The 13,197-nt window shown below is 41.2% G+C and overlaps 1 protein-coding gene across 1 annotated transcript in view; it reads left to right on the top strand.

Annotated features, from left to right (window-relative positions):
- The window catches only part of Kcnq5 (potassium voltage-gated channel subfamily Q member 5), a 550,136-nt gene that overhangs the window by 451,865 nt on the left and 85,074 nt on the right, over window positions 1-13,197 (top strand). The window contains exons 6-7 of the mRNA XM_032900855.1: window positions 290-400; window positions 6,590-6,685. Coding sequence (XP_032756746.1) covers window positions 290-400; window positions 6,590-6,685 — 207 coding nt within the window. The remainder of the gene's footprint in view (window positions 1-289; window positions 401-6,589; window positions 6,686-13,197) is intronic.

Genomic DNA, 13,197 nt, shown 5'->3' with positions numbered 1-13,197 from the left:
CTTCCATATCAGGGATGATGATCTTCTTCTCCAAATAACTTGCCTTTGAGTACACATGGACAAGCTGGAGACTGTATTGCAAGGGAGGACAAAATATGCAGGTTATTCCTTCCCTTAAACAAAGAGAAGTTCTGTTCTGCGTCACGGAAAGTTAAAGCACAGGAAGAGAATGTGCCAACAAGACTTCTTGCATCATGATTTAGGGGAGATACTGTTTTGTCTCCCGCTCCTGGGTCCTAACTTCCTTCTCAAGTACTTAAGCTGGATGTTCTGTTGACTTTGTTTCTAGATTACACTGACAACCATTGGCTATGGAGACAAAACACCCCTAACTTGGCTGGGAAGATTGCTCTCTGCAGGCTTCGCCCTTCTTGGTATTTCTTTCTTTGCACTTCCTGCTGTGAGTATCTTCTCAACGATAAAGCCACTTCAATGGGGTCCCCAACATTTATAGGAGGGAGCCCTCCTCGCACGTTGGTGTTCTGAGGAATGAATCTATTTCATTGACCAATACTATTATTCTAATAAACATTGACTTTCTCTAAGTCTATCCAGGTACATCATGTGTAAAATAGGATCCTGAGTCTCCAATACTGGCTAGAAGTATAAACAAATAATTCAGATTGTTTTCGTCAACATGCCACTAATCCATCCTAAGTGTTTATAAAGATTTAAAGATAGCTTCATTTAAGCTAATTACTGCAATTTGGCTTATAACGTACACAAACAGAAAGATAGATGAACACAGGAGTTCCTTCCTCTTCCCAAACACTTGAGTGAGAAGCATCTGACCTTAAGTGTTGTAAATGTGTCAGATGATTTATACAAGTGTCACAGCCATTGATTTTTTTTTCCTTAATGAGCAGTTTCTGCATTTTGTCAGAATGGAGAACACATTCATCTCCCTCTGGGCTCCTGATTAGTTTCTCTTCAAAGGACGAGGCTTGACTTTCTGGTAATTTTAGCCTCTTGTTTCTTTAAAGGCAGTTGGGCATAACATTACCATTTGCCTCTTCCCTCCGGACATCATTTTTTGGCCTCTCCAGCTGAGGTGGAGCTGGGCATCAGGGAGCCAACAGTAAGGACTGAGGGTCAGCCACAACAGGTGTGCCTAAGAAAAACAGTGTCCTCCTTGTTCCAGGCAGCAGGCAATGCCATGTGCAAACCTCTGTCAAACTGAAACCTGAGAGCAAACGCCAGAGAAAGCGGAGCACACCGAGGTCACATGGGGATTTTCAGTGCCACAGACATTAGATCACAGTGCTTGTCCTTTGACAGTAAATGACCTCAGAGGACACTCCTGCCTTTCCCACACTCAGGTCCCAACTTTCCACGGGCCAGCTGGTTCAGGTTCATACCACTCAAAACCATGGCAGGAGACTGCACAGACTATGCACATGGTTACTATGAAATCTTAAAAAAAAATAAATAAATAAGAAAGAAAGAAAGAAAAAGAAAGGAAAACGCTCCTTAATTTATAAGATTATAAAAATATATGTTTCCAAATAATTTAAGACCGACAGGGGTGTAGAATCTCCCACATTCAAAGTAAATTCTTTCTGTTGTTAAGATGGACATTCTCTGTGTAGCCTGGGCTATCTTGACCAGGCTACAGAGCCACCACATCCAGCCCAAAATCATCTTTGATGGCTGTCCCAGCAACCCAGAAAAGAACAGAGAAAGACTCGATCATTAGATTCCCTACAGAAAAATACATCTTTGGAAATAATAAAATTCAGTCTTGCCCCCCGCCTCCAAGAGTACTGCCACAAAATACCTGCTGTTTTATGTTTATATTTACCCTGAGGACACAGCAATAAATGAACTGTTAAAATAGACAGTAGAGGCCAGCAGAAAAGACACTGCCCAGGAAGAGATGTTGGAAAACTAGCAGCAAGGGCAGGAAATGAAACTCTGCAGTAAGTGAGCAGAGATAATTGTTCAAAGTATATGAAGACTCTGGGTCGGTCAGAGTCAGGGTCAGGATCTCCCACAGTGCAAAGCAAGGATCCTATAATGAAACTCTGAGTCATTTACCGGGAGGTTAAGCTACGTTGTTGTGTTAGGTTACAGGCCAGAGACTAAGTAGTCGTCCGTGTGAGTGTTTGCAATAAAGCGATTGCCATTTTATATACAAATTAAATTAACCTATGTTAGAAATTCATAGAATGTGCTTGCACTAATCACACCCGTTCCTGACAGTGTCAAGGGAGGAGGCCTCTCCTGTGCATCCTTTCACTGTGATCTCACTCTAGGTGCTGACCTGTCATTTTGTCCTCTGCCCCTGCCAGCCAGCAGCAGGGCTGCCTGATTGAAATTATGGAGAATGAGTCAGCATTTTGCTGAGAGAGTATCTTCGTCAGTTACTCTTGCTGTGGTGGAACACCATGGCCAAAAGCAACTTGGGGAGCAAAGGGTTTATTTATTTCACACATATAATTCTATATAACAGTTCATCCTCAAAAGCAGTGGGGGCAGGAACTCAAGCAAGGCAGGAACCTATAGGCCAGAGCTGATGCAGGGGCTGTGGAGGGATGCTGCTTACCTGCTTGCTCCCCCTGGCTTGCTCACTCTTCTTCCTTATGTAGAGCCTGGGACTATTAGCCAAGGGATGGCACCACCTGTAATGCACTGGGACCTCCCCATCAATCACTAATTAAGAAAATGCCCTACAGGCTTCCCTACAACCCCATATTGTGGAAGCATAATTAACTGAAGTTCCCTCCTCTCAAATGAATTTAGCTTGTGTCAAGTCCACAAAAACAACTATTCAGCACAGTTGACCTCTTGCTGCCACACAAACAAATCACTGATAAGCCATGTTGCCTTTCTTGTTGTTCTCAAAGATTACACATTAATATTGATATCACGATATAAAATACTTTCAAACTCAAAAGCCCCTCAGTTTTGCAAATTCAACGCCTTAAAACTTCAGTCTCTTAAAGAAAACAAAGGCCTAAAGTCTTGGCTAAAACCCAAAGTCCTTCAACTGAAAGCTCCTATAAAAATCGAAAAATAAATGAAATACTTTCTTATACTTTACTTCAAGAGGGTCCTAGTCAAAATCTGAACAAGGTTAAACCAAACTCCAACTATGTAAATAGCTCAATAACCAATGTCTGGGATCCATGAGCTCCTGAGCTTCTCCAGGGGACTTAGGTCACTTCTCCAGCTCTGCCCCCTGAAGCACATACAGCTTGTCTTCTAGGCCCCCTCCCACAGGCTGCACCCCACAGCTGCTGACGTTCCTCATAGTCATCCCATACTATTGGCCATCCCCATAGTGCTGAGGTCTTTGCCACAACCGGACTGCACTTTGACCAAACAGTAGCCTTTCTTGGGCTCTCTTTAAGTTCCCGGTCCTTGCCACACAGTACCAAGCTTCAGCTGCTCTCCTTGATCCCTTCATGCCTTCAAAACCAGTACTACCTGAGTTGCCAGTAGGAGGTACACCCTTGGCTGCCTCTGGAACACAGCTTTCTGTGTGCTTGCTGACTCTGGGAAACACTTCCCAGAAGACTTCACCTCAGTAACACTGGTCTCTTCCTAATCACAGTTGATTCCACAGCCCCAGCTGACTAGAAACCACAGATCTTCCACAAAAGGCCTTGGAGAGTCTTTGCTTCCCTCTGAAACTTCACGAGCCAGGCCCCCATCATCTTCTGCATTGCTCTCAACATTCTTGTTTTCTAAGCTCCTACAAAACAGACCACTGAGCTTTTCATGAACACTCACTGGCTTTTCTAGCCCAGAGTTCCAGAGTCCTTGCACAGTCCCAGAACAATATCTCACTACCTAGGTACCAAATTCTGTCTTAGTCACTGTTCTATTACTATGAAGAGACCCTATGACCATGGCAACTCTTATAAAAGAAAACATTTAATGAGACATTGGCTTACAGTTTCAGGGGCTCAGTCCACTATGATCATCATGGCAGGGGGCATAGGGGCAAGTGTGTCACTGGATCGGTAGCTGAGAGCTACATCTTGATCCACAAGCAGAAAGAGAATCTGGGCTTGCCATGGGCTGTTTAATGCTCAAAGCCCACCCCAGTGACACACGTCCTCCAGCAAGGCTACACCTCCTAATCCTTCTAAAATAGTGTCAATCCCTAATGACTAAAGCATTCAAATATATAAGCACATGTGGGCCATTCTTACTCAAACTCACACAGAAAGGTAGAAGAGGATTGTGAGCCTTTCCTCTTTGGGGTTCCCACAACCCAGAAAACTCAGTGGCCATGGTGTCCTATCTTACCTTGATAACAGAAGAACTCTGTTGAACCTCACACGGTCAACAGGCCACTTGTTCCAAAAGCCAGTGTAGATTACCTCCTCCGGCTCCCGCCAGTCCTAGGCTACTGAGCTCCTGCAGGCTAAACAGACCTTGCCTATAGCAGCCTCACAAGCCATTCTTGCTTATTCCTCCTGCTGGATCCCCTAGCTATAAATTGCTATTATTATGAAGTAATTGGGATTTTTAGACATTGAATCCCTTTTAGATATCCAACTGGCTTAAGTTCAATGCAACAAGTAGTTCTGTTTGATTTGAAATATTAACCATTGCACAAATACATGTTAGCTATTATCTGAAATAATTAAAAATATTAGCAAATATAATAATAATAATAGATTTAAAAAACGCATTTATATATTTAGTGCTCAAATGATAGCTCTTGCTTTTAACCCAATGTTTATTTTATAAGTCTGATTTGTGGTCAAATATAGTAATACTTAAAAAAAATCACAAATAAAGACATATATTATAAAGCTATTGTGTGTTCTCTCCTACATGTTTATACTTAATGGGAAATAAAGTTAGAAGAAAAATCAGCTGACCTTTCCCAAATAGTCTCATTCAACAAACAAACAAACAACAGTTTCAAATGACTAGAGTTGATCTGGATTTGGAAGTGGAGAGTATTTGTGACTCCAAGTGGGGAAATATTATTTAAATCTACAAACCAGATCAGACAAGGCAGGTTTTACAAAGCTTAGCTTATGTAATCATAGCCTGTGTGAGGTAGACATAGTGGACAGTACAAGACCTGCACTGAAAGAGAGGGAAAACAGAACTCATGGTTTAACTGCTCATTTCAGGACACAGCCATTCGTCCTAATTAATACTCAAGAAGGACGGTACACACTAGTAGCAAATGGTATTATCTTATAATTCTGTATTTTAAACATGGCTGCACTACCTATTGTCTGTCACCAATGTGCTCAGAATTGTGAAATCTCAAGATAAGATGGAGGGTCAGGGGCTATCTAGAGCCCAAAAATATCTTAGTCAAGTTGTCACATGGCTGAGACTTAGATAAAATAAAATAAAATACCTTTTTAAAACCCACCACTTCTCCAAGAGCTATCTTAACGAGGGTTGGACATTTCTTGCCTGCAGAAGATACTGACTTAGTGCTAAGAAGATACCCAACTCTAACCTAAGGGTTAGACTCCTTGAAGTTTAATAAAAGGCAAATAATTTATAGGTAGCAAGTGAAATCCACAGACTTGAAAGCACTGGAGCTCCCAGCATCATACTAATGAAGTCAAGAACGTAGGCAAAGCCCAGAGACTGAATTTAGCAAGCTCTGAATGTGAACCCAAGGTTGAGACAAAAGGCATCTTGATTTCAAGAAAAGTAAGCCTCAGAGAACCAGAATTTTTGCAGCTGAAGATGATAAGCAAAAGGAAATCAAACTAGCAGCTGCAACAAAGCATCCAGGACTAGAGCTCCTCAGTAGGCACGTGCACATCACTCCTACAGAAGAAACCCTGGGTTCAGTTCCCGGCACCCACATTGAGCAGCATTCGACCACCCTTGCCTCCAGTCCCCAGAGATCTGACAGGAATCCCTGGTCACATACATGCATAAACATACACACACAATTTAAACTAAAACCTTCCAAAGGACAAACCAAACAATGAAGGAGGGAATATTAATCTTTATTAACACTGCATTCCAAATAGACAAGCCAAAACCAGAACAGGTAAGGCATGCTGCAAGGGCCAGGTTAAGACTGAGGGAACAGGGATGGGTTTGTCAGTGAGTCATGCTCTTGGTTTTGTTGTTATTGTTTGGGGGTGGGGGTTGGGGTGGAGTTGTTTGTATTTTATTTTCATATAGACAGGCCCAATCTCCAACTTCAAACCCGAGAGCCTCTCTCTAATGGTTACAACTGGATTAGATCTAAACCCAGCCACTCCACCCAATGTCTTTCCAGATTCTGTTCGCAAAGGATAATGTACAACCACAGAGTCTCATCGGTGTTAAAAGTAACCCGATGCCTACAAGAGCAAGACTTCAAGTCTCCCAAATTCAAAACCCAGCCCAGTCCAAAGCAGAGTTCATGTCCCTAAGTCCTATCATTTAAGACCACTTGCTTGAATTTAATGATCATTTCTTTCTCTAACTATGATGGTACCTGGCAATATTGTAACAGAGATAAATAGTGGGTTTTGTTTTTATAAGCGATACATTGATTATCAACAGATTACACTCCGTTGTTTGTCTCTTTTTCTTTTCAATTCATTGTAGAGGTGTTTGACACATTTGTCCTTTAAAACACTGCTATTTTGTATTGTTCCAGGGCATTCTGGGCTCAGGTTTTGCCTTAAAAGTACAGGAACAGCACCGCCAGAAGCATTTTGAGAAAAGAAGGAACCCAGCTGCCAACCTCATCCAGGTACCTGTCAGCATAGTGGGCAGACGGCAACATCTGCCTCCAGAACTGCTTCTCGTGTCGTTTTCCAATCACTGTGCTTCATCGCATCCGAGGGCTATTTACTATTTCGTCCTAAAAGAAAAAAAAAAAAGTCCAACTTTAATGAACCGTCTTGAATTTGGGCAGGTGTTGTCCCTTTCCCAAACAACAACAACAAAGCATGTTTTCCGGATAATGGCCTATGCGTGATTGAGTCATTAACCAGCACTGCCAACGCTGTGTAGAGGTCATCAGTCCTGTCACTCCTGGAAGGACCTCATGCATTTTATGAATCACTGTACGAGGCATAATTGGTCATTAACTGATGGTGCAGGGTACAGTATCATCCCTGGCATCCTGTGACTGTCTCTAGCCCGTTATGTATTACTGTTGTGAAGAACACACGTGTTTAGAATGTTGAAGCTTGGTGTCTGTAGACTTGCTTTTAATGCTATGCAGGGAGAAGGCCTGAAGTGCATCAGTGTTTGAGAATATTACATAATAAGTATATTGTTTGAAGCTAGTGTTTAATACATAGGTTTTGTGTTAGTATTTCATTTTTTTTCAACAGCTCGGGACTTGTGTTAACATTTTTCTAAAATATGTCTCTTTTTTTTGCCGTTCACTTTTGTTTCTTCTGTTATTGTTGTGCAAAGAACGTAACAGTCCTACAACCTAAAGTTATCTCCCTGCCCGACAAGTAGCTGAACCTCTAAGGCTTGAACCTGGGGATGCTGGGATGTATATATGAAACACTAGGGGAACTGTTTCCATGGAGATATGTGTGATGGTTTGTATACGCTCAGCCCAGGGAGTGGCACTATTAGAAGGTGTGACCCTGTTCGAGTAGGTGTGTCGCTATGGATATGGGCTTTAAGGCCCTCATCCTAGGCGCCTGGAAGCCATATTCTCTTAGCAGCCTTCTGATGAAGATGTAAAACCCTCAGCTTCTCTTGCACCATGCCTACCTGGATGCTGCCGTGCTCCCACCTTGATAATAATAAAGTGAATCTCTAAGCCTGTAAGCCAACTCCAATTAAATATTGTCCTTTTAAGAGTCGCCTTGGTCATGGTATCTGTTCGCAGCAATAAAACCCTAAGCCAATACAGCAAGCACATTGCTTTAATTTAGATCTCAGGTTTGATTGGCTAAACTCAGTTGCATCCACTATGACCTGTTCCATACCTTTTGCCTGTGTCTCTGGCATGCAGTACATCCCACAGAAATGATGCTAAAAAGGAAACTGTAGCTTCTTTATATCCTGAAGGAAATTTATATCTAGAGACTAAATAAGGACACTAGTTTCAAACATAGTGTTATTTTACATCTGTTTGCAAGAGATGAACCATTGGACATGAATTCCAAGGCAAACCATTGACTGTCACTATATTTGCAAGCATTTAAAAAAATAAATAAAGGCCAACATGCTTTTAATCCCAGGACCCAGAAGCAGGCAGATCTTTGTGAGTTCAAGGCCAGCTCTGTCTATATAATGAGTTCCAGGACAGCCAGGACTTCACAGAGAAAACCTGTCTCAAAATAGAACAAAAGCAAGTCAAAAGATAAATAAATCACGGTAGGAAATATGGCTGAGCAGTAAAGAATGCTGGCTGTTATTCCAGAGGACCCTGGTTTGATTCCTAGCAGCCCCATGATAGTTCATGTCTACCTGTAGTTCTAGCTTCCTCTGGCCTCTGCAGGTACCAGGCACACACATGGTACACAGATATACCTGCAAACAAAACACACATACACATGAAAATCAATAAACCAAACTGTTCTTAAAAGATCACTAATGAATGAGTAAAAAATGCTTTCTTGAAGAAAAAGTCCCCAAGATAATAGAGGCTTACCCTTTTTCGACAGGAGCTGGGAAGGTAGTTCAATGTCAAGAGCTTCTGTAGCCTATATAAGGCCCTGGGTCAAATCTCCAGGATTTAAAAGTCTGAAACCAAACCACAGTCAGCATAGTGTCAGAGCATACACTGTAGTAGATAGGGTACTCACCACTTTGCATCTGTGAGCACTCTATACTGAAGTGCATGTGCTTTTCAGATACCTACAGCTTTTTGGTTTTTGTTTTTATTTTTCTCTTCTTCCTCAATTTTCCTTTGCCCTAGAATACTTCTCCAATCTGTGAGCATGCAATTTTTTCAAGGGGATCCCAGAATTCCCCTGAGCAACAAGCCCTATTAATGCATTGAACCAATAAACCATCTCCCAGATATTAAATCTCCTAGGTTTTGAGCGGTTCTATTGGAAAGCAAAGCCTTGCAAAAAGTCTCGTGTGCACATCAACGGTGACAATCCAGAGCCATGCTGTCAACACAGTAACCACGAGCTCCACATCACCATTTAAAGCTAAGCGAATGAAAGATTAGAAAACTGAATCCTATGGTGAGACTAACACATGTCAAGTGTTCAGCACCTTTAAGTGGCTGTCAGCTGCTATGGTGCCTAGGCCGTATCTCCAAGATTCAAAGCAGGGACAATGGCTCATTGGTTTTGTCCTTATCAATTACTGACTCATGAGGAATAGTTTCCAACTGAACTTCAAAACAAACTGGTTTCCCTGAAGCAAACCCTTAGAGAAGTGGAACATATAGGCCTGTCGCCAAGGCAAGATAACCCACAGTAGGTGTGCGTGTCAACAGAACGGTTTAGCTCAGGGCCCTTGAGCTCCATTTTACACAACTTGATTATACAACATATTTTGTGACTAGGAAGGGAATTTGTAAAAATGAAAGTAATGATGAATCGAAATCATTAATTTTACTTAAAACCCCGCATTGTTTGAGCATAAACCGTAAGACTTCAAATGTTTAAGAATTCCTTAAAAAAAAATCTATGCTTTAGTTTCAGGAACCACAAATTGAATTTGCTAATTTAGGAAGTGGCTGCCCACTCATTCTGATGAAATTATTCAATTAAGCTGCTTAAGAATAACATGATATTTATTTGATCATTGCATCTCCCTTATGTGGTCTTTGAACAGAATCCGGGGGTTTTAGTTAGATATTGTAGAAATCTATTTTTTAATTGAGATGTGAATATTTGAAGACGAGAGCAGGTTGAAAAGCAAGCTTCGTCTGCTGATCCTTTCATTTCTTACCCCGTAAACCTGGCTGAATATAGAAAGCATAAAGGCCAAAGGCAATATCATTGTCTTAAGTCTGAACCACACTCTTGCCACCATGGCGGCAAGTGAGATGTTAAAATTGCCTTGTCATTTGGTTGTGAAAGAACTAAATTAACCAGCATCTCGAGGATTTAGAGGGGGAAGGAAAAAGAAACCTGTTTAAAATCCTAGAAGCTCAAAGCAAATTTAGCTGTGTCAATATCTTTGCCGGATTCATTTAAATTAACTTTTCAAGTGGAGCAGTCTGGGAAAAGACATCAGCTCTCAGTAACATTCCAAATACCTGCCCAAATGTCACAAGTTTTATTAATAATGCCTAAGACTTGCCAAGTCTTTTTTAGTTTGCAGAGTGCTTCCAGCACATTATTCCATTTGATCATCAAGACAACCTACTCAGAGCTAGGTCTAAATCCTGGCTTTTTTTTTTTTTTTTTTTATTATTATTAACTTGAGTATTTCTTATATACATTTCGAGTGTTATTCCCTTTCCCGGTTTCCGGCAAACATCCCCTCCCCTCCCCTTCCTTATGGGTGTTCCCCTCCCAACCCTCCCCCATTGCTGCCCTCTCCCCCAACAGTCTAGTTCACTGGGGTTCAGTCTTAGCAGGACCCAGGGCTTCCCCTTCCATTGGTGCTCTTACTAGGATATTCATTGCTACCTCGAGGTCAGAGTCCAGGGTCAGTCCATGTATAGTCTTTGGGTAGTGGCTTAGTCCCTGGAAGCTCTGGTTGGTTGGCATTGCTGTACATATGGGGTCCTTTAGGCTCCTTCAAGCTCTTCCAGTTCTTTCTCTGATTCCTTCAACAGGGTCCTGTTCTCAGTTCAGTGGTTTCCTGCTGGCATACGCCTCTGTATTTGCTGTATTCTGGCTGTGTCTCTCAGGAGCGATCTGCATTCACATTTTGATCATCCGTCTTGAGTTTCATTTGTTCTAGGCATCTAGGGTAATTCAAGCATTTGGGCTAATAGCCACTTATCAATGAGTACATACCATGTATGTCTTTCTGTGATTGGGTTAGCTCACTCAGGATGATAGTTTCCAGTTCCAACCATTTGCCTCTAATTTCATAAAGTCATTGTTTTTGATAGCTGAGTAATATTCCATTGTGTAGATGTACCACATTTTCTGTATCCATTCCTCTGTTGAAGGGCATCTGGGTTCTTTCCAGCTTCTGGCTATTATAAATAAGGCTCACGATGAACATAGTGGAGCACGTGTCTTTTTTTATATGTTGGGGCATCTTTTGGATATATGTCCAAGAGAGGTATAGCTGGGACTTCAGGTAGTTCAATGTCCAATTTTCTGAGGAACCTCCAGACTGAATTCCAGAATGGTTGTACCAGTCTGCAATCCCACCAACAATGGAGGAGTTTTCCTCTTCCTCCACATCCTCACCACCATCTGCTATCACCAGAGTTTTTGATTTTAGCCATTTGGACTGGTGTGTGGTAGAAACTCAGGGTTTTTTGATTTGCATTTCCCTTATGACTAACGATGTTGAACATTTCTTTAGGTGTTTCTCAGCCATTCGGCATTCCTCAGCTGTGAATTCTTTGTTAAGCTCTGAACCCCATTTTTTAATAGGGTTATTTGTCTGCCTGCTGTCTAACTTCTTGAGTTCTTTGTATATTTTGGATATAAGCCCTCTATCTGTTGTAGGATTGGTAAAGATCTTTTCCCAATCTGTTGGTTGCCGTTTTGTCCTAACCACAGTGTCCTTTGCCTTACAGAAGCTTTGCAGTTTTATGAGATCCCATTTGTCGATTCTTGATCTTAGAGCATAAGCCATTGGTGTTTTGTTCAGGAAATTTTTTCCAGTGCCCATGTGTTCCAAATGCTTCCCTAGTTTTTCTTCTATTAGTTTGAGTGTGTCTGGTTTGATGTGGAGGTCCTTGATCCACTTGGACTTAAGCTTTGTACAGGGTGATAAGCATGGATCGATCTGCATTCTTCTACATATGCTGACCTCCAGTTGAACCAGCACCATTTGCTGAAAATGCTATCTTTTTTCCATTGATGGTTTTGGCTCCTTTGTCAAAAAATCAAGTGCCCATAGGTGTGTGGTTCATTTCTGGGTCTTCAATTCTGTTCCATTGGTCTATCTGTCTGTCTCTGTACCAATACCATGCAGTTTTTTATCACTATTGCTCTGTAATACTGCTTGAGTTCTGGGATAGTGATTCCCCCTGAAGTCCTTTTATTGTTGAGGATAGTTTTAGCTATCCTGGGTTTTTTGTTATTCCAGATGAATTTGCAAATTGTTCTGTCTAACTCTTTGAAGAATTGGATTGGTATTTTGATGGGATTGCATTGAATCTGTAGATCGCTTTTTGGTGAATGGCCATTTTACTATATTAATCCTGCCAATCCATGAGCATGGGAGATCTTTCCATCTTCTGAGATCTTCTTCAATTTCTTTCTTCAGAGTCTTGAAGTTCTTATTGTACAGATCTTTCCCTTGCTTGGTTAAAGTCACACCGAGGTACTTTATATTATTTGGATCTATTATGAAGGGTGTCATTTCCCTAATTTCTTTCTCGGCTTGTTTCTCTTTTGTGTAGAGGAAGGCTACTGATTTATTTGAGTTAATTTTATACCCAGCCACTTTGCTGAAGTTGTTTATCAGCTTTAGTAGTTCTCTGGTGGAACTTTTGGCATCACTTAAATATACTATCATATCATCTGCAAATAGTGATATTTTGACTTCTTCTTTTCCGATCTGTATCCCTTTGATCTCCTTTTGTTGTCTGATTGCTCTGGCTAGAACTTCAAGAACTATATTGAATAAGTAGGGAGAGAGTGGGCAGCCTTGTCTAGTCCCTGATTTAAGTGGGATTGCTTCAAGTTTCTCTCACTTTAGTTTAATGTTAGCAACTGGTTTGTTGTATATGGCTTTTACTATGTTTAGGTATGGGCCTTGAATTCCTATTCTTTCCAGGACTTTTATCATGAAGGGGTGTTGAATTTTTTTGTCAAATGCTTTCTCAGCATCTAATGAAATGATCATGTGGTTTTGTTCTTTCAGTTTGTTTATATAATGGATCACGTTGATGGTTTTCCAGATATTAAACCATCCCTGCATGCCTGGGATGAACCTACTTGATCATGGTGGATGATTGTTTTGATGTGCTCTTGGATTAGGTTTGCCAGAATTTTATTGAGTATTTTTGCATCGATATTCATAAGGGAAATTGGTCTGAAGTTCTCTTTCTTTGTTGGGTCTTTGTGTGGTTTAGGTATAAGAGTAATTGTGGCTTCATAGAAGGAATTGGTAGTGCTCCATCTGTTTCAATTTTGTGGAATAGTTTGGATAATATTGGTATGAGGTCTTCTATGAAGGTCTGATAGAATT

Source organism: Rattus rattus, chromosome 4 (genome assembly GCF_011064425.1).
Source record: "Rattus rattus isolate New Zealand chromosome 4, Rrattus_CSIRO_v1, whole genome shotgun sequence".
Taxonomy (NCBI): Eukaryota; Metazoa; Chordata; class Mammalia; order Rodentia; family Muridae; genus Rattus; species Rattus rattus.
This window is presented reverse-complemented; position numbering and strand designations above follow the sequence as displayed.